We start from the raw sequence: 27771 nt of genomic DNA, 5'->3' as shown, positions 1-27771 counted from the left end.
GCTTCATGCACCACTGAGCAGCCCTGCGTTCAAACCTGTATCCAGTTCTTTTAATAAATCAGTGATCTCATCATCACCATGATGACAGTTGGGAAATGATGGACAGTGGCTACACTTTCTACTAGGGATGCATGATTTTATCAGCATGTCATCAGAATCAGTCGATATTTTTTACTTATTTAGCGCACTTTATGAATATTACATAAATTACAGCATTTTATTTAATGTCTATCTGTTGGTGGGCATCACAATGATAGTATGCATAATATGATTTAAATTCCACTACAAAGAGACTTGATCATTAAAATTAAACAGGGAAAAAGTGGACACATCGATATCTGTATCGATTATCGGCCAAATGAGTTTTTTTTATATCGCCAAAGTACATATCAGCAAAAAATCCAATATCGTCCACTCATACTTTACAGTAAAAAATAAAAATCACAGATCTTCCAAACCAAAATCTTCACCACCAGACATGTTCGAGCAGGCATGAACTGAAATCGTGAAGAAAGTAAAAACATCAGCAACCAAGATTACATGTTTGCATGATGTTGACGTATGGCTACATGTAGCAGCATAGGGCTATGTGATGTGAACACTTGCAGATAATCATATAAAGAAATCTGTCATGATCTGACATCAGATTGTAGCCAAAGAAGAAAACATGTTGCAAACAGAGTATTCAGAACAGCTTGAAGTCTGAGGTTTTTGCTCAGAGATTACCTTTATATACATTTACCTCATTATCTAAAAACTTTGGCCATGTTACATATGAGCATCCAGTACTGTAACATTATATATGACAGAAAATAAGGAAAAGCATAAAAAATCCTCTTTAAACATGTATCACATAAAAGAAAGATCGAAAATATTCTCTTATGTAACACTGAGGACATGACCTTGGTGACCTACAGCTCTGTTTACAACAGCTGAGGATGAAAACATTCTGATGTCTGTGATATTCTTTGCCCTGTCTGACTCACCTGGAGGCCACCCTGAAGTATTTCTGGATGAAGTAGCAGGCGACAGCCAGCGGCAGGAGGGCGATGAGGAAGACAGGGGTCACGTAGGAGATGACACCCAGGGCAGACACACAGAGTAGCGTGGAGCGGGAGAGACACTCCAAGGTGGTGGGGATGTGCTGGTCGATTGTGTTTGTGTCGGTGGAAAACCTGTTGAGGATGCTGCCGAGCGGAGTCGTCTCAAACAGCCTGGGGGGATAAAAACATTTTATCAAGCCTCAGGAATAATCAAATTCATATTTCATTTCTAAATTGCTTTTTTCCCAGATAATGTTCTTTGTAAAATATACTAAAACCTTAGAGACCATTATATTTAACAGACATTCATATGCTGACAAAAAGACATGAATCAACTCAGGCGTGCTGTGCAGTCAGCTGGTTGAGTTTAAATCCTTTCATGCATCTGTTTATTTAGCTGTGAATGTGAGCGTACATACAGTACATGCTGATGTGTCATGTGCATGTGAGTGTCTTTAAGTAAGTGATGTCTCCTAGATTTGCGTAAGGAAAGCAGATGGTGCTGTGAGTAATGAGGCAAAAAAGGTGCTTTTAACTGTGTTTCCTCGTTTAAATGATCTGTTTCAGCAAACATGCAGTATCAGTGAGCACACACATCTCTATGTCTCTTTCACACATCACGAGGCAGATCTGCAGCACACACACCACACACACACGCACACGCACGCAAGCACACTGAACATCAAACCTCATGGGGGCCAGGATGATCTTGTTGAGCAGGTTGTGGTGGAGCTCTTTGGCCACTTTGAGGCCAGTCCACTCCACAGCCACAGAGGTGGCCAGACACAGGACGATGCCCAGGCAGCACAGCACACTGAACACTTTCAGATACCAGGAGTGACTGAAGACACAGTCCTACAGAGAGAGAGAGGGTTATTTAAGACGTGACTGCGACTCTGTGTGTCTGTTTGACAAAGTGAGAAAGAGAGCGGGGGTTTGCTTGTACTGTAATTAGAAGTAATAATTAAACTCTGAGGCCGCTTAAAAACAATCTGTCAAATGTGACAAAAACCAGTGAACCTTGAAGAGCTGATCTGGAAACACTGGAAACAAGACAGAGATGTTATTCACTCCTGCGCTCCCTCCATTTTCTCCTAAAATCACCACCTACATCTTTTTTTATTACATATTCACACATTTCCATCAGATATCAAAATTGAAATACAACCAGTCAAAATCCAGTTTGACAATAAGTTACTCTGTTTTCTAATACTGAAATGCACAATGCCAACATTTTCTTCTGGCGACTGGGCTGTTAACTAATGTCTATGGTATCAGGCCAGACACTTGCATGAAGTGTCAGTATTGTGCCAGAGTTTGTGTCTGATAGTACAAGACTTCTAAGTGTTGCCACATGCATTCGTCTACAGCACACTGCAGATTAGATATACCTGGCAAATGCACACCGAAGCTCAGCCAAAAAAATAATGTTGGCATTCAAGTGATAATCTGCACTTAAGTCTATATTCAGTCTCTCTCACTCTCTCTCTCTGTATGTGTGTGTGTGTGTGAGAGAGAGAGCGAGAGAGACAGAGAGAGAGAGAGAGAGAGAGAGAGAGAGAGAGAGAGAGAGAGAGAGGACTGCACTGTTTCTATTCAACAGGAGGACACAATCACTTCAATCTACTGTCACCAGCCCCAGATAACTTTGTATTTATCCTCTGCATGACTATGTGAAATGTGACTTGTTCACATGACTGACACACACCAAACATACTCATATAAACCTGTTAATAATAGAGCAGCTTCACTGGTCCTGCAACATGACGAACTGAAACAGCTGATGTGTCACGATGTGTGAACAACGCAGCTTAACCTTCGCTGGTATTGGTATTGCCTTTCAAGCATGCAAGTGTAACTCGGTGCTTTCTCTGAATGTGCATGTGTTTTGTGTGCTTGTGTGTGTGTGTGTGTGCCAGTTCAAGACTATATTGGGAAAGAGGTCGCTGACGAAAGACGAGCTTTAAACTTGTCAATCGCACACACACACGCATGCATGCAGGCACGCACACACACACACAGGTCATATCAGTTATCTGTGATGTTTTTCACTCATGGACTAAAAGCCTCATTTACTGATTTCTGCAGATATTTCAATCATTCAACATGAATCAAACCTGCATTTTTACATTTACCAGCAGCACTTTCTCGATCAGTGCATTCTTGTTAGTCTAACATGCAGATGAGCCCGAGCTGCAGTTATCTTCAGGGTGCACTAGCGAAAGCTCCATCTGGAGCTAGCAGTGTCTGTGTTTGTGTTTTAGGTCAGCTCTGCTCAACTGAGATACACAGGAGAATAAGTGAGAAAATTGTTATGTAATTTCAATCCAGCATAATTTAAAACAACCGCTGACTAGCTGTTTACTACTTTTCCATGCATGATTTTGTTTTAAATAAGATCTACAGCCATTATTTTCATTGTTGATTGTTTATACAACTTATCAATTACTAGTATGGTCTATAAACCATAAGAAAATAGTTAAACTGCCAGCAACGATTTCCTGAGGCCCACAATGATAAAATTGCTTGTTTTGTACATTCAGCAGTCAAAAACCTAAAGATATGCAGCTTACTGTCACATAGGCCAATGTTTCACCACCTTTTTGGCTTTGACCCTTCAATATAAAAGTGTCAAAGGTCTGTAAGTCACAAGCTTTGACCTCCAGACTTAATTTACTCATCAAAGACATGCCAGTGAAGGTGAGAGATGCCACAGGTGTCCACTACCACTGCTTACACTTAAATAAGAGGTTGACATGTATGGATGTCATGTTGAAGTGTCGGCTTGACTCTATTTGAATATATTTTCAAGGTTCAAAAATCTAAATTCTTTATTTAAAGCAAAGATAGGAGATAAGAATGCAGATTTTTTTTGTGAAACATCTTGTGAAACCCTCAGATGTGTCCTGACCCAAAGGAGGGGTCTTGACCCTCGGGTTAGGTATCACTGGCATAAGACGCAGAAGAAGAAAAGTCGTAAATCTCCACTGACAAGCTGCAACTGGATAATGTTTGGTATTCAAAAGAAAAAGAAAAAAAAAACTTAAATGATTGTTGTTTACCCCATGAAAGGTGGAGACAATCAAGCGCTGACTCTAAAAACTGCTGACCAATACAAAAACAAAGATCATTTTGACCAGAGTAATTTTTTTTTTAAATCATCTTAATCAAAAACTCAGCCTCTCACCTGAACAGCGGTGCAGTTATGATCTATGGCTTCGATCTTGGCTGTGATGACACGTGACGTCCAGTGTGCCAGCCAGTAGTCGATAGCGACCATGAGGGTGTGCTTGAGGAGCTGTGACAGGAGGAGCAGGGTGAGCAGGAGGAGGCCAGCCGAGGACAGGTAGGTGCCACAGGAGCGCCAGGGGATGGTGGCACGCTGACGCATTACCTGCGACAGGTTATCATCATCATCGCTCTCCACGGATTCCTCTGGGATCAAAAGAGGTGAATTAAAATGTTAAAAAGTTTAGGTTCTGTTTGTCTGTTTTCAAAGAGACAGGACACCCAAACATCAATAATATATATTTTTGCTCTTACCTGCAGTGCTATCTATCAATCTGGACTGTTCTGGTGTGAGTTGGCGAGCGTCATACTGGCGTATCACGGTACAGAAGGGAGCGTGCATTTACTAATGGAAAAGAGAATCTTGCTCGCGACAGCACGAGCATTTGTGGCGTTCTCCTTGGCTGAGCTTTAACGTTAGCCAGCTCCGTGATGTTAGGTGAGCTTGCAGTAGATGTGCGCTTCCTTCTGCGTAGTGATACAATTGGCAGGTGAAGTTTATTTCACAATGTCTGTGCGCTGTCTTGAGTAACAGGTCATGATTTCTGGAGAGAGACACTGCTGTTGAGTTTTTCAGTGTATTTTTTTGGAAATTTTGGGCACCAGTGCCAAGAGCCATCCTGTTTTATTATTTTCAAGAGAAGGCAGACATCTCTATGGCCGATATCTCCATCACTCAGCAACTCACACCAAAAGAATCTAGACTGATAAATAGCACTTCAGATAAGAGGAAAAACATGAGCTTTTGATTTGGGGGTCAACTGTCCCTTTAAGTCTGAGATTTGATCAAATTAAGTTAGAGAATTATTTTGGTAGGAAATTGTTGCATTTTATAATAAATGAATGTGCTTTACATAAAAGATTATTTTACTGTGATCTCCTCTGCTGAAATCCGCTGCTCAAATGCTTCTGATGTTCCTCCTCCTACCCTCCTTCCTAGATATTTAATTATCTTCATTTTCTCTATCTGTCCGTGTTCTTTGTCACGTTTTCACATGTTTAAGATTTCATTCTCTTGTGTGTGTCTGAAGAACCAATACTAATACAGGACAGAAAAAGAAAAGAAAAAATAACAGAGAAAGAGGGCCAAAGGAGACGGAGAACCACAGAGAAGGTCAGTTACGGCTACAGCATCTTTATTCAGGTTCTTTAAACACCAATAGATGCTCATTCCCATGAGTGTTTTTCAGGGGCAACGGAGCAGCAATCACACACTGACTGGCATTGACAAGTTAATGTTAAAGACCTGCCGCCTCCTCTCTGCCCTTGCTGTAAATTTATCACATCACATCATGCAGCAAGCTTTGGACCATGAGGCTGCATGTGGGAGTCTTCAGAGAGGAAGCAGGAGAGTAGAGGAGGAAAAGAAACGGAGAGGATGACTGTCAGAGCTAAACAGACTACTGCTACCATCATCTACTGTGAAATCATGCTGCCATTAAGTAGGTTTTAAGGAGCAGGAGTGACAAATGTTTTGGGGAAAAGTGAGAAAAATGATGGATAATGAGATTCTAAGATGATGGGAGAAGCTGCGAATTGCTTGCAGCGGCACGATGCCACAGACTTTTTTTTTTTCTCTTTCAGTCCATGCTTTCTGGCCACACCTGCTCGATCGAACACGAGGGCAGCACCTGGTGCTGGAGCCATCGCACAAGTCCACTCAGGGGTGCCACCAGCACACGGGAGACAACACAGAACACAGATAAAGAGTACAGCCACTGCACTTTAGCACCTCCCACTACAGCTGCACATTCAACAGCAGAGACACACACACACACACACACAGATAAAGGATCAGATCAGGTGTTTAGCTGCAGAAAGAGGCTGCGAGAGAGAAGCTGGTGTCATATCTGGTTGCTGAGAAAGCCTGAAGAGAAGCCAAGACGTGAGACACCAGACCCAGAAGGAGCATTTAACACCCATGTAATGTTTGCTTTTAAATAGACAGGATAGAATAAATAAAGAACAAGGGATGACAATGATATACAAGGAATTTGTAGTCATTCAATTCATTGCAAACATTGCAGCAGGTGTTAACATTAAACATAAGCTGATGAGCTTACGCTTTAATGTAATGTAATATAAGAGGGGCTGCTCCTCAGCCAATAGCCATAGTAGAACAAGCCCCTGTTATTATCAGTGTACACATAATAATTACAATCTGGCTGAAATCAGTAAAGGAACGACTGCAGTCACACACACGTTATCAAGCTGTTGTTTCCTGTGACCTCTCACCTTCCTCATCTTCTTCAGTCCGGGCGGCCTCTCTGGAGTACATGGCCCTCCGCAGGTTTTTCCTCTCCATGTCTGTCATACTCGCCGCCTCCGTCTGCTGGAGTTGACATAAAGGTAAACATGTGAGTTTCACAATAACACTTAAGACTATCTCTAATTTGGAGGGACATTAAAGGAATACTTCACAACCAAATAACCATTTGTACTTCAATTACTCACCCCATGTTACATTGAATATATATCAAGACAATTTTGATTTCTTTGCGTGCCTTTGCAGTGAAGAATCCAAAAACAGAGACTATTCTTGATTAACTAAGGTAAAGGGGGTTCACATTTAACAACAGCAAAACTAGATTAAAACATTTGCTTAGAAACTCTTACCATGGAGACGTACAAGACAACAAAGTCGTCTTCCTGAAGAATTCAAGGTAACATGGGGTGAGTAATTGATAAACAAATGGTCATTCGACGCCCAAAGTATTCCTTTAAACAAACATTTAGGTGGTAAAATGATCATTACAAGCACCACAGGTTTTGTTGAACCCCTCCAGAATGTAAAAACTCTTAAATTAATGAAAGTTTATAGTCATTAAAGGCTTATAATAATTTTTAATGTGCGGTCATCACCGTTTCGAACTCCTGGTCCTGTCTGTGCATCAGGGTTTTCCACTGCTCAAAGAGTTCAGGCTCAGAGTTTTGGATGTCTTTCAGAGTCCCTTCAGTCTGGATGGTGCCATCTTTCATGGCAATGATCTAGTAATAAGAAAACAACACACACACACACACACACACACACACACACACACACAAGTAGATAAGAGAACAAGAAATTGAATCATGAGTATTATTAGCTAACAATGAAAATCAATCTTTAGGCGCTCTGGGATCTTTCTGAGATAAACAGTCTGCATCACAAGTGAAACAACAAATGTTTACATCATAAATAATAACACAGCATCACAAATGAACCAGCTCATCAATTACTGTGACTATTAAAGAGTTACAGATCTGCAAGCCTAACATTTATCTAGTTTGTTAAGATAAAAGCTGAAATTTCACACACACATACACAAAGACAAAAGCCAGACAAAGCCTGGTCTTACCCAGTCTGCATGTGGTAGATACTGAAGTTTGTGTGTAACCAGCACCACCGTCCTCTTCTCCTCTCTCAGGAGCTTGAGGATGCCGTCCTGCATCAGATGGTCACTCAAATGGATGTCTAAAGCAGAGAATGGATCATCCTAAAAAACATACATACACAAACATTTACAAGAATTTAGTGGGAATAAAGATTTTTCTGTAACATCAAATATTTATGATTGGATTTCCTTCCTTTTATCCTGTTGTTTCCCATTCTCCATGAGCATCCAACACAAGTTTTTGACCTACGTTTGATTATACAGAGCAACCTGTTACCTCTGTCTTTTTCTAAATTGAAGTTAAAGTTTGGAGATAGGCAAATTTAGCTGTTATTTATTAAAGACCCCTACAGTGAAAACCAAGATCTGAACTGTATTTTTAATATGGGTGAAAGACAGAGTCAACACCATGGCTGAGCATTTCCATCTTTAAACTGCAGTTTACCAATAACACAAACACAGATTCAGACTTCCATGGGTTGTTACATCACAGAGGTTCATGTTATGTATTACCATTTACAAGCAGAGTTGAGTGTTTAATGAGCAGGTACACTTGAGCTGCAGGCGAGTGACTGAGTGACAGGGATAGTTTGCATAATCATAAATTATTCATAGACCACGCATACTAAACAAGGCTAAGGTGAGAGTTTCATCTGAGCCATTTTAAGGCATGAAATATATATATTTTTTTATTTCTAGGGGCAAATTGTCTGGGTTTAGTTCTTTAACTGTGAGGGCTGGCTATTTATTTTTGTAATATGACAATAAATTTAAAATATCTTACAGCTTTAGTTTACCAAAAGAGAAAAATTGAAAACATTACTGTGGCCTCTGAGAAAATCTAAATATCATCTCTTTTTGTTACTGATTTCAACACTCTGTAAATTGAATAATAAACTGAGAAATAATCTGTAGATTGATTGACAAAGAAGACCAAGTTGCAAACATGTAATATAAAGTGATCAATAACAGAGGCGATATACTTTCTCAGCCCTGCAGCTGAGCCTCAGAGAGCGTGTTGCTATTTTTGTCATTTAGGAAGACACCAGAAATAGAATCACATCTGAGTTTCCAGGTGATGCTTCAGAAACAACATTTCACTGTAAATACTTACAAGACTTCCTGCAACAAAGGTTAATTAAAGGTTCAATCCAACAACTGAGATCATTCTTTTGATTGAAGACGTGTTTGTAAAGACTCACCAGAAAGACCACGTGGGTCTGTTGGTACAGGGCTCTGGCTACACTGATTCGTTGTTTCTGTCCACCTGACAGGATGATCCCCTGCACCAGAGGGCAGAAAACTTTATTACAAAGAGGGTTGAATAACATGATTGCATCCTTAAATGTTTGTGGCACTCGCCCCAAGAGCAAAAAAGGAGATCACGGTTGTTTCCCACATTACTAGTGTATGAAGGAATACAACATGACAGCACTTTGGCTCAGCAAGGTCAGTCCAGCTCCTTATATCAAATCCTGGCTGCACAGCAATGATTACAAATGATTCTGCAGCACAGTGAGCCACAGTGGGAGCTTTGGCCAGGTCTGGAAAATAATAAGACCACAGAGGAATTCAAAGAACATCATATATTTTACAGTGATACTGACCCGCTCCCCGATCTCTGTCTGGTCCCCTTGTGGAAGAATGTCGATGTCAGGCTGAAGGGAGCAGGCCTCAACAACAGCTTTGTACCTGGCGGGAACAGAGGCAGAATACAGATGAAGACAGAGAGCAGCTGCTACAGCCAAAAGGAAACTATGGGCCTTCTTGGTTGATAATCTAGACAGCAAAGTAATTTGAATGAAACATATCTTACATGTTACACGTATCTTTATCTAACTTGCTGTTTTGTATGCATAACACAACCCATAGAAGTCACAAAAACTGAAAATGAAAAAAAAAAAAGAAAAAAGTCAGCAGCCTCTCTGGTTCAACTTGAAAGATTTAGCCCCGAGCACTCAATCAGACTCGCTTCAGCAGACAGACACAGAGTAAAGGGATGAGAGGCAGACCCAGAGAGCACAGACACACACAGGGGACAAGGTTCAGTGCTGCTGTCATTCATTCATGTTCAGATTTAAATGTATCACATGTTGTTCAATTACCAGAGCTCTGACAACTTAGTCGAACAGAAATATGGGGTCACTCGCCAAAAAAGGGGGATTAATATTAATGATTCTTACCAGCTGGATACTTTTAGTCTGAATCTAAAAATAAACAATGTCTCTTGTAGCACAGTGCCCAGGAAAATACTCTACCAGATGCATTGGCTTCAATTCAAAGTAGCCTACTGAATGTCGTACATGCAGAACAACGTAAGATGCACCCTAAACACCTGCACTGTAAAAGTATTGTTCTACCAAGAGTCCATCAAGTGACATTTAACTTTTAGGTCAGATTTAGCGGGCTAAATCTGGCCCGTACCACATTACTTTGTGACCTAAGGACCATTTTCTAATCTAAAATGAAAATAAATTGATCCACATAGAGAAGTTTTTTGTACCATGAATGTAAATAAGATGCCACAGCACACAGGGAAAACCGGACCTCAATTAGAGTGCCCAGGCTTTCCTTTGTAAGCATTATTCATATATTAATTATTAATGTTTGTTGATGCCTTGCCTCCTGTCATTTTGTAAAACTAACCCACAGGCAAAGCACCATGCTAGCAGCTCTGTGAGGCATTGCTTAGTCACAGTGGTGCTTTGATCTGAATGCCAAGGTTAGCATGCACACATGCTAACAATGACAATACTAACATGCTGATGTTTAGCAGGTATGTTTACCATGAACCATATTAATAAAGTTTCATTGCATGCTCCAAAGGACTATTTAGCTAATTGATTTTGATTTTTGATTTTGATTTTGAAAGACTGAAGAAAAGCTGAGCTATAGACTTGGTCACACTTAGGGAGAGTTGCAACTCCAAAGCCAGACATAATGCATCGTGGCAGGCAGGTGCAGACTATATTTACAGTTGATTTAACTTTGAAATAACTGTGAATAATTTGTGCCTTAAGTGACTGTTGTGCACATGATGTGCACAAAAAGCTAATGAATGACGCGGCAGTGAACACGGGTGATTACAACAGTCTCGACCCCACAGCATCTTTTCTTGGAAACACCTGGTGCTGCAGCTCGAAATTGAGTTAGCTGCTTTGAATCTTACCAGAAAATAAATTGAGAGCAGGACAGGACAGACAAAGACAGGGAGAAAGGTTGATGAATGAAGAGAAAGATAGAGAAGACAGCGAGGAGAGGCAGTGCGGGATGGGCAAACATCTCCACAGCAGCAAACCACAACGATCTGTTAGATGTATTTTATAAAAACAGTCAATTTGACCCAGAGAGAGCTCGGCTGTGACCATAAATCCAAGCAAATGACCTTTTTGAAAGACCATTTGTTGTGAGAGTGAAAACTGTGAGTGTGTGCAACTGTGTATGTCAGTAAAAGAGAGTGTGTTTTTTGATTGTATTCATGCAGGGGTAAAAGCATGTGGTGTTGAGCCAGAAGTGAGTCAAACTGTAGACACTCTACATAGCGAAAAGACACCTTCAGCCAGAAAAAAATCCTGGCTGAAGGTGTCTCACAGTTAAAACATGTTATTTTGAAAGTTACTATCACTCTGTTGATGGGATTCAACACGTCCAATTAACCACAGTGGCCTCAGGGAGCAGAAAGGTTATTGGCTTAATTTCAGCTTAACAGCTTGGCCTGATAACACGTTGATTACTGTGTTATAATAAACAACTCTGAATGTCATAAAGGAGAGTGTCAAAAACACCTAATTTTAATTGTAATTATGGGTGTCACAGTGACAGCACTGATGCAACAAAATGAAGTAATTATTAATTAATCTAGACAAGACAGCTTACGCACTGTTGTTACTTACGTAAGAGTACAGTCTGAAAAGCTTTGTTCAATGTTGCAAATCAAGAGAAAACTAAAAAGATTAAAACAAGAGTTCGCATTGAAAACAGGATGCTGGAATGCAACCTTAACAACTACCAATAAACAGATATTAATGTGTGCTCAAAATTATTACTGCATTCTTATATTGAACAATTTGTAAACAGAGGCCAATTAAACCTTTTTTTTTTTTTTAAACTGTCGACTTCAGTGAAATCATATAATGCCCAAGAAAACTTGGTTAGAAAACATATTTGTGGTTAGGTGTTTCAACAAAACACTTTCATCATCCCTCTCTACAGCAGCACCTACAGAGAAGCTCAGTAGAGTTTAAACAAATGTAACCATCATACCATTCTTTGTTGGGTTTTTTTGGGGTTTTTTTTTCGTTGGTTTGGTGCAGGTGTGAGGCCTTACCTCGGTTTGATCATGGGCATCTCAAAGGTGATGTTCTCCACCAGCGTCGCATTCAACAGCCAGGGCTTCTGGGAAGCGTAGGCCACAGGACCTCTCTTCCTACCAGAGGGTTTAAAACACATCCAGAAGTGTCAAACAATCTGTTCTCTATGTTCAATTTTTACTTCTTAATGAGGTTTCAGATGAGGGTTAAGACAGTATTTATCCCCTAGACCACAGGGATTCAGAGGCTGATGATGCAAAATTATATCAGGGGAAAACATGTGAGCAGACGAAATATCTTGTTTTCTATTATTTTCAGTGGATTTCTAGAATTAGCATGAAAACTCTGCTTCCGCTCTGCTGTTTATGGCGATGCATCTCCATAGAGACTGCCTTGTGTGAAGCCAGCTTGTTTTCATTCCCAGAGTGTCAAATACGGCAGCTTGTTCAGTGGCCGTTGGTGTGTGTGATTCTGAGGCACAAGGCCCCTTTTAGCGTCGGTATGAGATGTACCAGGCTTTCAACTAACCAGCAGTAAATGTAAATGGATCTGCACTTGTATGGTCCCAGCTTGTTTTGATTTTATGGTGTCTTGTTAGGTCATACAGGCTGGGCATAACTGTGCACATAACATAATGATAAAAAAATCATTCCTTCATTCATGTAAAGCACCTTTCTAGTCTTACGACCACCCAAAACACCTTCAACTACATGTCCCACCACCCATTCACACATGTATGGCTGAGGCTGCCATACAAGGTGCCACCTGCCTCCAGCTTGAATGGTACAGGTATTGGGAGCAATTTGGGGTTCAGTATCTGTATCAGTAACGTATGTTATTTAGTTAATGTGACTTATGTCACATACATCACATGACATAGTCAACAGCCTTTTCTACACAGAGACTGCGCTACAGGGCTGCTACAAAGCCCCTTTTTTTTTGCCACCTTTGCATTTTTTAACATGAACCCTCTAGGACTCTTGTGACTTCTGGGGCTGGCCTATTGATCGTCCCTAGAGTTAAAATAAAACTTGTTAAGGCAGCGTTTTGTTATCATGCATCACAAACCTGGAATAACTTCCTAGATGACGTAAGACAAGCCCCGACTCTGAGCACTTTTAAATCAAAGCTAAAAGCCTTCCTTTTTTTATACCACCTTCTCCACCCAGTAATGACGGCAAACTTATTCCTAAACTTTATTTTAAGTAGTTTTATATAGTCTTATATAGTTTATTTAGTTTAGTTTATTTTTGCACTTCTTCTCTGCAATTAAGCTATTTTTAATTGTAATTTTTTTAAAAATTGTAAATCATTTGATTGATTTTAGACAGCATGCCAGCATCGTGGAAACAAGCGGCGTGAAAGGCATGACATGTAACAACAGCATTGGCCTTTAGTGTGACATAAAACATACACATCGGCAGTGCTTTCTAAACAATAACAATGGCATAACGTGGCAATGATAATCATTTACCATCCTTGTTTTATGGCGGCTGAGTTCTTCCCCTGCTTGGAGGGCGAGGAGCTCCCAAATTGCGGACATTTTGCAGACTGTTCTTCTTCTCTGAGTTAGCCGAGAACTGCTACTTCCGTGCTGTTACTACCTCCTGTGGCGGCTTAAGGTTGAGACAACTATGTCCCCCCATTCCCAAATAGTAACTTATATACACAGCTGCAAGGCAGCATAATGGGGCATATAACTTACTTAAATTATGTAAAAAACACACTTTTTTTACTGCAAATACTGATTTTTTTTTCTCTTAAACCTTACCAAATAGTTTTGTTACCTAAATCTGTTCGCGGTGAACACAGATGATTCTTTTGAAAAGATGCTGTGCATATTACAAGAGAAAATTAAAGCTTGTCCCTGATGCTAGACGGATACCTCGGGAATTACGATTTGAAGTGTAAAGGAGTTGGAGGGAGAACTTGTTGGTGTTGCATGTTGTTGTCTGAGCTCACCTGATTTCTCCATCACCTGCTGTATCTTTGTCTGTGGGACTGCAGAGAGAATATTAAACACACACACACAAACACAAACATTATTAGATCAGTAATACTGATTACTGGCTCCACCTTTATGTTATAATGATTAACAAAAAACAAACTAACACTCTGCCACACATATACTCTTCCCTCACTATGGCAGTCATGTCTGAGCAGGCCAACCACTGCCCTACATGAACACATCTATCATTAGCTGTGATCTTCTCCTTTCTAAAAATAACGCCCGCCCCCCACCCTATCCCAATATTTCTTCCTGTAATTTGCTGATATGGAAATCAGCATCAAGCCAATTGGACTCTCATGCATTCGGCTCTTGGAAGATCTGATTCCTTGGGCTGAGATTAGTACGTCAACACAGGGCCTGTGGCTGACGGGATGTTTGTTGCTGTTTGCTGGTATCCTGTTTATCTGGTGTATGTCTCACTGTGAGCTGTGCTATAACTGTAAAGGCAAGGTGTGAGAAGAATGACATGTGCCTACGTGCTATAACATTAAACTTCTAGAAATGTGTAAATGTATTTCTGGCATCAGCATGTGTTGGAAACTTGCAGACTTATCAAATTAACAGACAGATTGTTCTGACTTTCTGCTCTGTAGTGAGGCACTGGTGCTTGAACTGTGTGGTAAATATGAGGTTGTTCATAAACAGGCCGCAGAAATAAAAGGAAGTTCAAGGAAACAAACTGGTTTCTCTCCATTTTAACTACCTAAAATGTTTTTGAGCATTTCATCCTAAGAGGAGACAAAGACTCACTAAGAAGGACTTAGGGTGGCACACACGCGCGCGTGCTTAAGTATATGTTTGGGTGTATGGGTTTTTTCCTTTTTATGCTGACTTACCTTTCATCTCCTGCAGACTCCAAGTTTGGCAGGCTGCAGAAAACAGAGGAAAAAATATATAAATGGAGGTTTGTGTAACAATTTGGCAATTGTTCCTCATCAAAAGTTGTAATATTACCACAAAAACCTCACAGACACCAGAGGACCCTTATGAAGGCTGCTTACGTAATTTGAAAGAGGCCTCAAAACGCACATAAACTCTTATTTTTGGAATAAATTAAATGCCTCAAAGTGTACACACATAAAGTATACACACACACATGCACATAACCATTCACATTCAGACTCCTTAAGTCAGTAATATCCGATGAGCTTTGCACATGCTCAGTAAAAACTGCAGTGTATTTTTAGATTTCACAAGTTGACACCTCTCTCGTCCTGAGAAGGTGACTCTGATCACGACCAAGCACAACCTGAAAGCAAAGGCTGATTTACACCAATTTACTGCAGCAGCTGTAGGATCACAGCTGTTAGTGAACTGGTGACTGATATTTAAGAGGCTTTGACGTGCTACAAACATACATGTAAACACCACCGTGTGTAAAAAACAGGAAAGGCATTAAAGTGAAGGTGTCAGTAATTCTATGTAAGAGGTGTTAAACTGAACTTAAGAACTATAAATAACAGAGACTGAGAATAAATGCAAACAATCAAAAATGAATGTCATGTATTCAACAGTTACAGTTATATATTTAAACAGTTATATATTTAAAATGTACTTTTTAGTGAGTTGTTTTGTGTGTCATTTTCTCTCCTAAATTAAAATAGAATAATCAATTTGAGAGGATGTACCGGTGAGCCGTATAAGCTCATGCAGTGGACCTTCCCCCGCCTTAAGGTTAAAAAAACCATCAACAACATAAGTTGGTAAAATAAAACTCTATTTAAATAAAAAATGGATTCACACAATGTAAAGAGAGCAAAGCAGCACTATTCAAATATCACACAAATATATAACACAAATATTACTTTGAAATTTTTTTTTATATTAATGCAAACTATAATATAATAATATAGCTGTCTTTTTGTATCCATGCCATGGTAAGATACTTCAAGCAATACAGTGTTCCTGGTTTTCCAAGAAGGAAGTAAACAATCCAGTATTAAAACAATTAAATAGCGAGTCGTTGCTGAAGAAGTTAAAGTAACAAAGATGATGGAATGGCAAGAGTGAAAAGGCATAACCTAAAGACCACAAAAAATTGCTTTAGCACTTGTGTTACAACTTTCTGTCAAAGTCAAACAATTTTGCATAACGTGAAATTTTCTTTTCTATGATATTTTTCCCACCTCAACTGTGTTATATGTGAAACTAAAACACATAGTGGAAATGTGTAAAATAAATACTTTTTGAAAATAAGTATGAAGTGAAGCGTGATGACAATGTGATGTTCTTGCGGGGAGCTGGAGATTTATTCAATCATCGGTGCTAAACTGCACTTACACACAATGGAAGCACCCCTTCAGAAAATTACCTCATCACTTAATGACACTTAAAAGAAAAAAAATGCCTCAAGGTTATGAAAGTCCTGGAAATTCATTGGTAAAATGTGAACGGACCCTGTCTTGAGATCAGTGGGATGTATGGATGGCTGATTGTCTGCTTATCCTGCTGCCATGGTGCAAACAAAGCAATCATGCACAAAGTGGACTGCTTACAGCTTTCATCTCTGACTGAAGGACCGAGGGCCAATTCTCACTGACGTCAATCAACACCTCTCAGGACTGAAGGTCACATAAAGGAGATTTCAAGAGGAAGATGTACAAGACAGCTTCTGTCAGCAGTGAGAAACTCACGTCTTATCATCAAAGCTGAGGAATTTCCCAGTTTTTAACAGTCTTTAATTAACTTCAAGTTCTTTTAAGTCCTGTAAAAATGTCAGGGAGTAATGGTGCGTGCACACTGTGATGACCACGCCTGATAATGATGATGCCCTATTTGTCAACAAACATTCATAAGCTCTTTTCTTTACTGACTTTTCTGGTTGAATATCTAAAACCCAGCTACAAACAATATATTCCACAATAAAGTGATTGTTTTACCCTCTGTTTTAGGATACTGGTTCCCAACCTGAGAGTGGGGTCCCCTACCAGGGGTCACAAGAGCTTCAAGGGGTGGTAGCAAGGCCTTCTTGATTGTAAGGGGTGGTAAAAAAAAAAATGAAGTACCACTGAATTTGTATCTTGTATTGCCAAAAATCTAGTAATATATATAATATGGACAGAGAATCTTATAAAAAAGTTTCTAAAATTGGTAATACACAGTACAAAATTGACTCAAAATACATCCAAATCACTCACTTTATATAATCTTCCTGCAGTTACTCTGTTCACTGTTGGTAAATTGTAAAGCTTATCAGTTGTTCTGTACTGCTAATGCATTGAATAATATGTGAAATATCCATAAAATATGTCACTTAGTCAGAGACTGTCAGTTTCCTCAATGATAGAAAAGGGGGTCCCTTAAGACAGAAGGTTGGGTGCCACTGGTGTAGGTCACATGCTCAGCCAGCTGAAGTTAACTACATCAGCAGATATGGTTTGGTGTCAAAACCCTGCTGTCCAACTGGCTATGCTACCTAGTTTTGACACTCTGGATCTTACTGCGCACAAGATATTCAACCTGCACCGCTTTCACTGGATACTGGGGTCAAGATACAAATAGTCATCCAATTTAAGGAGAGAGAAATCCCAGACGCTCCCTGCTCTGTGCCATATTTGGAGTGGAAGAACAGAGGGGCAAGAGAGAGCAGGTGGGCGAGGAAGAAGGGCAGTGATTGGGTGGATTGAGATGACAGATTTGTAAAATATTGAGTCTGTAAACATATCACTCCCCCAAGGAAAGCTGCCCCACCTCATGACCTATAATTTCACTTACTCACAGATTTTAAACTAATCAGATACTCAAAAGCAGTGAATAGAGAGCTGATGATGTTGTCATGCGGCTGTGCCATCATTGTAACATACTGAAAAATAATACTTTTTAGGTGATTATGTAAACAAGTGAAGCATGGTGAGCTCAGGTGGAGCGCTGAATACATGAAACCCGTCAGCTGACTCCGAGCCACCAATCATCATCGGACGAGTCAATGAGGTCATCTTCATAAATCTGACAAGCTTGAATGCGCACTCTTCTGATTAGTCATGTTGTTTACTCCTGCCAGGCACATGCTGCTCTTATCTATCCTCCGTCTGCTTCATGTTCATCTCTTATCTCAGTGATTTGTTGATTTGTATCCACTTGGTTTTATGATGTGCTCAGTCTTTGGGTAGACTCTCAGGCCCTTGCCCTCAGATATAACGTTTCATGCATGTGCAGCTCTAAATGTGACTGACTGAAACGCAGCACAACAGCAACAACAGCAGACATGGTGGAAACATAAAGACAAACTCCTCTGAATGTGTCTGAATGCTTCAGTAAGGCAGAGACTAAATGACAGCTCCTTAGTCTCTCCCTGGGACTCTGATGATAAGTGAGAGAGTTCGACGCCCGCAGGGGTTTGCAATCCAACCTAATACTGGAGGGCGTGCCAGCTCCACAGTGTGAATGTGTGCGTGGCTGCCAGGGACACAGTGATGATCAAGTAGCGGGATCTAAACTTTGTTGACAAATAGAGACTGATAGTGGCGCTATCCTGGGGAGGTGACGAGACACTCACATGCGGGAGATAGAAGCTAATGACTCCCAGAATGCATCAGGCGGGGAGAAAAGGATTCAGTTTCCGCTGAGCTATTTCAAATGTGCTCTGCTTTACTAGAGGTGCTGGGTTTACTTTTCCTGAGAATGGCCTTCCACATTCTGTATCAAGACCTGCTGTCTCATTTACAAAACTGTGGGGAATCCACAGTAAATGTTGGTACAGATACCAATGAGGAGATGCATTTGAAAAAAAAAATCTAATTTTTGAGCATGGAGTTCATTCTTTACCTTGGAAATATACAGTATATGTAAAAGTATTTTTTGGAGCATCAGGCCTTGTCCAACAGCCTTCTTAGTGAATACATCTATTCTTATTAGCTGAAAAAGTGGTCTGCGTTTGACTAACTTTGTAGAGCATGAAATGATCCTCACATTCCTCTACACTCTATCAGCTATGAAAAACCTGGCATGTCATAGTGAGAGATTTTGATGCTAATTGCATTTCCTTGTCAGGGACGTAGAATTTATCACTGCAAGAAAACATTAATAAAAGGCTCCCTGACAGACCAATTACTAGAGAGGTTTAAAAAGCATGAGTCAGAGTACCACACCGGCTGTGGATGATGAGAAAAAATTGCCATGAGATTGACCAGTGGCCCGGGTCTCCATGAGGAGTAAATTAACCTTTCACCTTTAGACTGGATGCCATTACAAGAATGAACACTTCAACACACAGTACAGGGATTTCCCTGAGAGCACATTTACTGTTTTTTAAGGCAATTTAATTGAATGGATGGACATGTGGTTGATGTAATGAGCAACTGTTAAATAAATGTATGTTAATGAGACCAGCACCTTGTTAAAGGAAAAGCCTCAAATGCACAGAGCTTCATTTCATTAAGATAAAGGAGACATTTAATCACTAACTCCAGATAATTAAGACCAACAATGATTAGTGTCATCTTTAACCACCCATTCAGCAACTTGATATTTAAAGATCATCACAACTGTTTTCACAGATGACCTTGTTTTGTTTAGTTCGTTACATCTTTTAAAATTTGATCAAGCAAAGCTACATAATCAACCTCAAATGAAGGAAACGCAATCATTTTAAATGCAAAAACTGAGGTTTTTTTAGGGAAAACAGTGAATTTGTGACCGACCTGTTCCAGGTGACGGTTCCTGATACTCTCTGCATCTCTCCCAGCGCTGCCAGCAAAAGAGATGATTTTCCACAACCCACCTGCCCTACAATCATAGTCAGCTTACCTGAGACATTAAAGAAGCAAAAAAGTAAACAGGTCAGTGACAGAAGGAAACTGGAAAGAGTAAAAAATCAGGAGAAGAGTAAAGGAGGCAGCCAGAGTGTCTGACACTCACCAAAAGGAATCTTAATGTCCACATTAGAGAGTGTTGGTGGTCCATCTGTCCAGGTGAAATAACCGCTTGTTATCTGAGGAAAGCAGAGCACATCATCTAAATGTCAAGCAGAGATTGGAGCTGGCAACTTTTCCCTAAACAATGTTGTGTCACATAAAGTCATAAACCTGTTCATTTTACAACTAAACCGTACATCAAAATGTTGCTCTGAAAACATTTGAAGCAAGAAATAGGCAATACAGTAACAGAATCTTGATTCATATTGGATTAGCACTGCCTGGTTTGACAGTTCGGCCAAAGTTCACAAAACGTGTTTGATATGATTGACAGCTGCTTTAGAGACTCCTCGGCTTTAATTGGTTGTTTTCCCTGATCCACAGTATATTCTCGCAAATGCTATTAGTGGCAATAGAAAAAGGAGGGAAACTATTTTTTTTCACCATATCTCTGTCTCATATAATACTTTGTGGATGTATAGACAGTTTCAGTTAATATGACAAAAAGATATTTTCATAAAAAAATTCCCAACTGTAACTTTAGCTCTTTAACAAGTAAACAGTAAACATGTCATCCATCCACAATAATGCAGAGTTGCAGTGAGGCAATAAGAAGTAATTGTGGCCTCTTTCTTATTCAACTAAGAGGAAGGAGAGGAAGGAGGCTTTTCACTTACACAAAGGCAAATCACCACAGTTTGAAATTTTCTAGAGCTAGATATTATAGAGCTAATTTTCCCATATTTCATACAAATTAGATCAGCAGTATCCAAGACATTAATAACTGATGCCAATAGTGCAAGTCAATGCAATTTTGAAAACTGCAGTGCCCGACTTTATAAGCATCATTCCAAGTTATGTCAAAATGAGTCAAGTTGTGATGATGAAACCTCCAGCTAATTAATTCAACTCTGAAAGTGCAATCTGTCTCTGTTCAAAGGATTTTCAGATACTGGGGATGAGATTCATTTAATACACCTAAATAGGTACAATACATGCTCTCTATAATGCTATGTAGACATAAATCAAGACCTGGGCGTATGTCCTGCATTGCTCTTTTTTTTTTAAATGTCACCCAGTTGTTGCTACCTATTTTGGATTTTGCTGATATTGTGTCATACTTAATATACTCATTATACGCATACTTAAAAGCTCTAGACTTAAAACAAGAGATGATTGTGCCTTTGAAGTAATGGCTCCATCACTGGAACTCTCTTTTATTAGGTATACAGGCTGCAGCGTCTATAGAAACTTTTAAAAAATTGAAGATTCATCTATTCAAAATGGCCTTTGTCCCATCCGAATTCACTTGTTCCATATTGCTTCTGCTTTTTGGTCCTCAATTGCCTGTTGTTGCTCTAACTTTAAGGTGTTCATTTTTATTTTCTTTCTTTTTCTCTCTCTTCCTTTTTTTGCATTTTTTGTTGTAATACCTTTGTTTTTATTGACTGCATGTTTTATTGTTTGTTTTATTGCATTTTGTGACACACTTCCTTATCTTTTAATAACTTAAAAGGAAACTTCAATATTTTTCAACCTGGCCCCGTTTCCCATGTTTTTGTGACTAATGGGAACACCAGCTTTTGAAATTGGTCCAGTACTGAGCGAGAACGCTGCAGCCGGCAGCCACAAAACAGGCTGCAATGTAATCTTCAGGGTGATAGGGAAGCTTTTTGCCACAAACAGGCTAAGATTGTTGTTAATAATGTTTGACAACATAAGGGAAAGGACCCTAGGGAACAATCAAATGGGTTTCTTTCTTCTTCGATTTTTTGCCTTTTTTTTCATGATACGGTCTGTTTATTATTGTCTTTCTACAACAACTCAACTTTTCAGAACAATTTCAGAAAAAGACTTCCCCTTTAGCAAGACTTGACTGAACACAATAACAAACAGAGCAGATTCAGCTTAAGGTAAAGAAAAACATTTTATTTCTCTTTGGGGTCCTTTCCATAATGTTTTCAGACATTTGATAATAATAATCTGATCCAGTTGGTGCCAAAAACAAGCACTTATTGTGCATGTACATTGGTGGAGCGATATTACCCCACTGGACTGCACTGCATCCTGTTGTGCGTCTACCACTTTAAGCACCCTTGTTCACTGCTAGAATTATTTTAAAAAATGTTGTTCCCATTAGTCTCTTGGACAAAAAACATTGGAAAATAGGGTTTATGTTGAAAAATATGAGGAAAAAAAAACTTTTTTTCCTTTTGTAGATTTATTATGAAAAGTCTTACAAAGTCTTTTATACCCATGACTGTAAAATTAATGATATGATCAATGCTTTCAAATTGATTTTTGGTTCATATTCATGTTTAACCTCATGAATTTTGATTACACAATTTCACGCTTTTTACAGTTATGTACCGCAGTGTATTAATTAACTCAGTCCGACCAGCTGTGGCTCTCTGTCTCTGCAGTCTCTACAGTGACATAAAGCTCTGTTTGCAGGCTACCATTTCAGTGGAATCATTTACCACACACTTTTAATCTGCTCCATCTTTGGGGATATTCAAAACTAGCAGATTCAGTTCAACATAACAAGAGCACTGCAAAACATCATTTACTGATTTTTGTCCCTCATGAAGAGAAATCTCTAAAGGTCATAACTGTTACATGGCTGATTTTCACAAAACCCAGACAGAGTGTGTGTTTGCCCTCATTAACTCAGTCAGTGTTGTTTGAAATGAATGACCTTTAATAAGAAAAGGTGAAATGTTCATAACTGTGGAGGCAGCTCTAACTTCTACATGAACACTACAAAACTTCCAAAACCAGGAGGAATATTTCATTTTGTTTCTAACGGAGCGGCGTCTGGTGCAGGATGACACACTGTACTTTTTACTCTCTCACCTTGATACAGATGTCTTGGTCCACGTCCTGGTAGGGTCCGTCGCCTTCATTGTCCCCCTGTGACCTGTAGTTGTTCCACTCGTCCCTCGGGGGGCGCTTCCGGTTCACCACCTTCAGGGGCTGGAGGTATCGGAAAAAAGAGGAGGAGGACGATGTGGGGAAAGGTTTAGAGGATGACTAGAGGAGTGTTGTGTAACATCAGGCATAAAGGACAAACAGGTGAATGGAGATATTAATATGACGAAGATAAGGTGGAGGAAGAAAACAAAATTCACAGCAAAATGAGACAGCCAGGAAGCAGCAGCAGGGGAGATGTTGCTGCCTGGATCAAGCAAACAAAAAAAACAAGTGTGTACATGTACTTACCACAGCCTGGTATCTGTTTTGGTTGTGATTGCTGGAGCCAGAGGTTAGCATTGCTCTGGGCTCCTGCTCGTCTCCAATCTCATCGCTTGAGAAAAACTCGCTAAGCTTTTGAACACTGCAGATTAAAGACAGGAGAAGCAAAATGTAACAAAATTAATTAGTGCAATAATTCGGCATGATATTTTCAAAACCTGCCTATGTTGTGCTGAACTAGTAGACGTACACAGGCAACACAGACATTGAATAAGTTGAGTTTCATTCATGCAAAGATAACAGCATCCCTGCTGCTTACTGTCACATCATGCATTCAGTGAAACAGATTGGAAAATCTATGTGATACGGTTCACTAACAGCAAACACTTACATATCTCTATATCTCTGAATGAATCACTTATCTTCTACCTCGCTACTTAATTGAGAACATATGCTTCCCTAACATGGGCCATCTAAATCTAATCTGTGCTAAATGTCAGATCTGACACAGGGACTAATTTTCTTCAATTTACACTTCTGTATAATACATTAAGAGACAGAGGAAAGTGCAGGTAACAGGTCACAGTGAACTCTGTGTGAGCAAACACACTGCAACTGGGTTGTAGTATATTATCATGAGAGCATGATAAAATGAGAATCACTCTTGAAACACAAAAAGAAGCAGTCCACAAGAGCAAAATGACATTAGTTTTGCATTTTTCATTAGTTTCTACTTTATTTTGTTTTTATTTATTCATTTGATTTTTTAACTCAGTTCATTTCCAGAGCAGCTTTGTTTGTTTGTCAGGAGTGAGATTTAGGAATCTCAGAATAGGTATTACAATACAAACACAACATTTTATGAAGCCAATTGACTCAGTCATGTAGACATCCCAGTCTCAATAAATGCACAAATATTTCTTGTCCTGTTTATTTTTATTTTATTTTTAGTTAGTTTTGTAACTACCCTTTTTTAATGGCACAATGACCCTGCATTTACAATACTGTCTGATTAGCCTATTTCTCCTCTACAGAGAAATATTTTCTGAAGTCGAGTTTTGAAAATAAACTGAATCTTCACTTTTGTTTCTGGTGTCTGACAAAGTGTGCCACATCACACAGTCCCAAAATAGACACCTCAAAGGATCACAGGCAGCCTCCACATTCAAGAGAGAAAAGTCACTCTGATAAGGTGCTTACATCAGTACAGTCATATTAGCTGACCTCCTTAAGGCCGATATAGAAAATGAGTGATGTCAGTTTCATCACTTCCGCCCACTGTAAAGATGGAGTTAATGGGATTTACACTGACACGCTCTCGTTGCCTAAACAGTCTGATGGAAAGGGTTCTGTGTCACTGACTTTATGAGACACCTTTGGGAGGCGGTTTCGGTCCATTAAGCAGCAATTTTATTCATACTTGATTTTGTTAATGATCCAAGTGTACAGATTATAAATAAATAACCACCTCAGGTAAAACAGTGACTGTTATTTACAGAACAGCCAAATGTTGAAGATTAGATTTTTCCTTCTCATTTTCCTGTCTATTTATATGTGTAAAGTAAATACTTCAGTATCTATCACACACACAAACTGAGTAACCAGGGTGTGTGTTAAACAGATATTTTCAGCTATTATCTTAACCAACTGGATAAATGGTCGATTTAAAGATCCTCTTACACTTTGATAGTCAAAGTAATTAATGAGCTGGTCCATTTGTGATGCTGTTTTATTATTTATGATGTAAACATTCCATTGTTTCATTTGCGATGCAGACTGTTTATCTCAGAAAGGTCCCAGAGCGCCTAAAGATTGATTTCCAGTGGTAGCTAATAATACTGCAGATTGCATTTCTACTTCTACTCTCTGTGTTTATGTGTGTGTGTGTATGTTTTTTTATTAGATCACTGCCATGAAAGATGGCACCATCCAGACTGAAGGGACTCTGAAAAACATCCAGAGCTCTGAGCCTGAACCTTCTGAGCAGTGGAGAGCACTGATGCACAGACAGGACCACGAGCGTGGCCGATGTCTCCAGCACTTGGCAACTCACACCCAAACAATCTAGATGATAAACAGCACTACAGGTAAGAGGAACTTGTGTGCTTTTTAATTTGGGGTGAACTCCATTTAATGTTTTCCCTTTTAAAACTGAAGTGAAAATGACTCCACAGCTCAAACGTAAAGTTAATAGGTGCTTCTGCTTTTTTGCGAGTTATTAAACTATTGTTTTCTGTCTTGAGTGTGTAAACACATCTTGTGCAGTAGAGCATTCCCCTCTGCAGCATGTACGCTTCAGAAAGTTTAATCATTTGTACTCTAAAAGCCCTATATAGGTCTGTCAAAATAAAAGAAACATATCCATCAATTTCATCACTCAATATGATGAGCAAAGCAGCGTGCACAAAGGGAGTTGTTGACTTGTGTAGCATCAGTAGCAGTGGGAGCAAGATAGATCTGTAACTAATCACAACAGATGTCCTGACTGCCAAACTAATTGTGAAGCTAACTGCTGAAATAAAGAAGCACAACATCCCAGTTTACTGCAAAACAGTGACATGATGCATTTTGTTACATGAACAAAGGCTGATCCGATAATGCAGCCGATCCATCTACTGCAGGAAAAGGTCGAGTATTTCACCTAATCATGTTGCTTCTCACTACTCTGCTCATTGTCAATAGTGTTTCTGTTGTCACAGTTAACATCTTCATCTGCATATCACTAATTCAGACATTACCTAACCAATAATCAGTGTTTCCTGGTTTATCTTCAGATTATGAAACTGTATTATTTGGCTTTTTTTTAATTCATATGAATGAATCTGAGGTTACAATCAGCTGTGAAAACATATTTTAGTCTCTTACCTAACAAGAGCCTTGACAGTGGAGCGCACCACACTGGAGAGCAGGAAGAGGGGGGTGACCAGGATGTGAAACAGCGACAAGGAGGCAAAGGCCACAGCTGGGGACAGATCAGCGTCCTCGGAGATGTGAACATGAACCACAAACGTCTGCAGGATGAGAGGCAAGACAGAACAGCTGAGGTTAGTCTCAGCAGTATACTTTAATTAATAAAACTGTGTTCTGTTCGACTGGACAATAGTCCAGTAATGACCTGTTCAAGGTTAAACACCATCAAAAAGAAACATGGCTCATTCTTTAGTTGTGAGCATCAAGTTGAACTTGAGTTTTCCCATCAAGAGTTTGAGGAGCACGATGAATCAAATCACAGATGAATCACTTGTCTATGTCTTTTGTTTATAATCGTCCCTCTCCTTGGTATCTGTCTGACTTTTCTAATTTGTCACCTCTCAAGTGTACAAGCATGAAGGACTTCTATAAATACAGACAGGATTTAAGGTGGTGCTGTCAAAGAGTCCTCCACTGTGTTACTGGGAAATGTCAGTGGACACCGTCTCTGCTCTGTCCTACACGCAGGGGGACAGTCAACAGGATGCTTTCTGCTCAGAGGTTATTGACTGTGTTAATATCCAGACACAACTACAAGCATTGTGAGCAAAGCATACTGGATCTTTTATATTTAGGTGAATTAATGCTAAAACTAGAACTTAAACTCACCGTCAACACAGCTGCGATGGGAATGGCTGCATTCATGAAAACTGAAAGCAGAAAGGAAACAGACAGGAGGATGTAAGGGCATTTTCCAAAACGTTACCAGTGATAATAAACAATGTAAAGTAGGGGAGAACTATTTTAGAACTTTTTTTTCTGTTGCTTAAGTACAGTCTTACAAAAAAGCAGTGGTTTAGTCACGTCAGCTCACAGGTAAAACTTAGTAACCCTGGTGTTTCATGTAAATGTAATGATTTCTTGGTCATGTATGGGATAACAATGCTCAGTTTACCTTTGGTTTCATAGAAACCCCAAATAAACCAATTAGACTGATTAAAAAAAAAAAAAGAATACATGGCTGGGATGTGTGTCTTGGACCAGCAGACTGCATGCTAGGTAATCGAAACATCCCATGTAAGTGAACTTGTTGTTCATCATTGTCTTTCCTCTGCCCATTATTTTCTGTGATGGACCATTGTCAACTGTGCAATAAATTCAAAATGTCGTAAAATATAATTCATGTCAAGATAAAAACAAGGTTGTTACTGCTGCAGTGTATTCTTGCATTAAAAATATAATCTCAAAGAATGGAACCTATGGTGATAAGTAGTACGCAGTACTTCCTTGTTCAGCCACATAAAAACAAACCCCCCAGAGACCATGCCAGGCTTTGAAGCCTAGTTCGCACTACTGCAGAGGCTATGGTTTTAATAAGTGGGCCAATGGGTTTATTATCACTGTGTTACTTTATTCAGTGATGGATAGTGACTCAACAGACATTTACTGAAATGAAAATCTTTGAGATTATTATTTTAATGGTCAAAAAAAATCTTGGTTTCTATTATATTCCATTACTCTCTCTTGTAAAGGAGGAAACTGTGATCGCCCACTCCTCTTAAATCTGCACTTATTGATTTTGGATTGGACACAGTCTATTACAGGACTGGAGCCATGCAGCCACTGTTCACCTGAAAGAAGATAAGGACTACAACGTGGAGAAAACAAGAACAAGAGTGACTACAGTGATGCCTAAGGTAGTGTAAATAGAAAATGAATGGAAGTATAATAATCTATGTTAGATGTGCATAATATATGAGCTCCCTTTACATCCAGTTATCTTTATAA

The 27771-nt window shown here is 39.5% G+C and overlaps 1 protein-coding gene across 2 annotated transcripts in view; it reads right to left on the bottom strand.

The window, feature by feature from the left end:
- The window catches only part of abcc8 (ATP-binding cassette, sub-family C (CFTR/MRP), member 8), a 67071-nt gene that overhangs the window by 11026 nt on the left and 28274 nt on the right, over positions 1-27771 (bottom strand). Inside the window, exons 12-28 of one of the 2 annotated variants that reach the window (XM_042495818.1) lie at positions 26653-26693; positions 25939-26084; positions 23101-23215; positions 22735-22911; positions 19883-19955; positions 19666-19771; positions 14863-14895; positions 13978-14016; positions 12033-12131; positions 9313-9397; positions 8908-8988; positions 7670-7807; positions 7194-7319; positions 6567-6663; positions 4231-4478; positions 1732-1898; positions 987-1214 (exon numbers count right to left, since the gene is read on the bottom strand). In XM_042495818.1, the coding sequence (XP_042351752.1) occupies positions 987-1214; positions 1732-1898; positions 4231-4478; positions 6567-6663; positions 7194-7319; positions 7670-7807; positions 8908-8988; positions 9313-9397; positions 12033-12131; positions 13978-14016; positions 14863-14895; positions 19666-19771; positions 19883-19955; positions 22735-22911; positions 23101-23215; positions 25939-26084; positions 26653-26693 (1999 nt within the window). The remainder of the gene's footprint in view (positions 1-986; positions 1215-1731; positions 1899-4230; positions 4479-6566; positions 6664-7193; positions 7320-7669; positions 7808-8907; positions 8989-9312; positions 9398-12032; positions 12132-13977; positions 14017-14862; positions 14896-19665; positions 19772-19882; positions 19956-22734; positions 22912-23100; positions 23216-25938; positions 26085-26652; positions 26694-27771) is intronic. The other variant, XM_042495819.1, reaches the window with a different exon arrangement.

The sequence above is a fragment of the Plectropomus leopardus genome, chromosome 11 (assembly GCF_008729295.1).
Source record: "Plectropomus leopardus isolate mb chromosome 11, YSFRI_Pleo_2.0, whole genome shotgun sequence".
NCBI lineage: Eukaryota > Metazoa > Chordata > Actinopteri > Perciformes > Serranidae > Plectropomus > Plectropomus leopardus.
The sequence above is the reverse complement of the archived record's forward strand: the minus strand, read 5'-3'. Positions and strand labels throughout refer to the sequence as shown.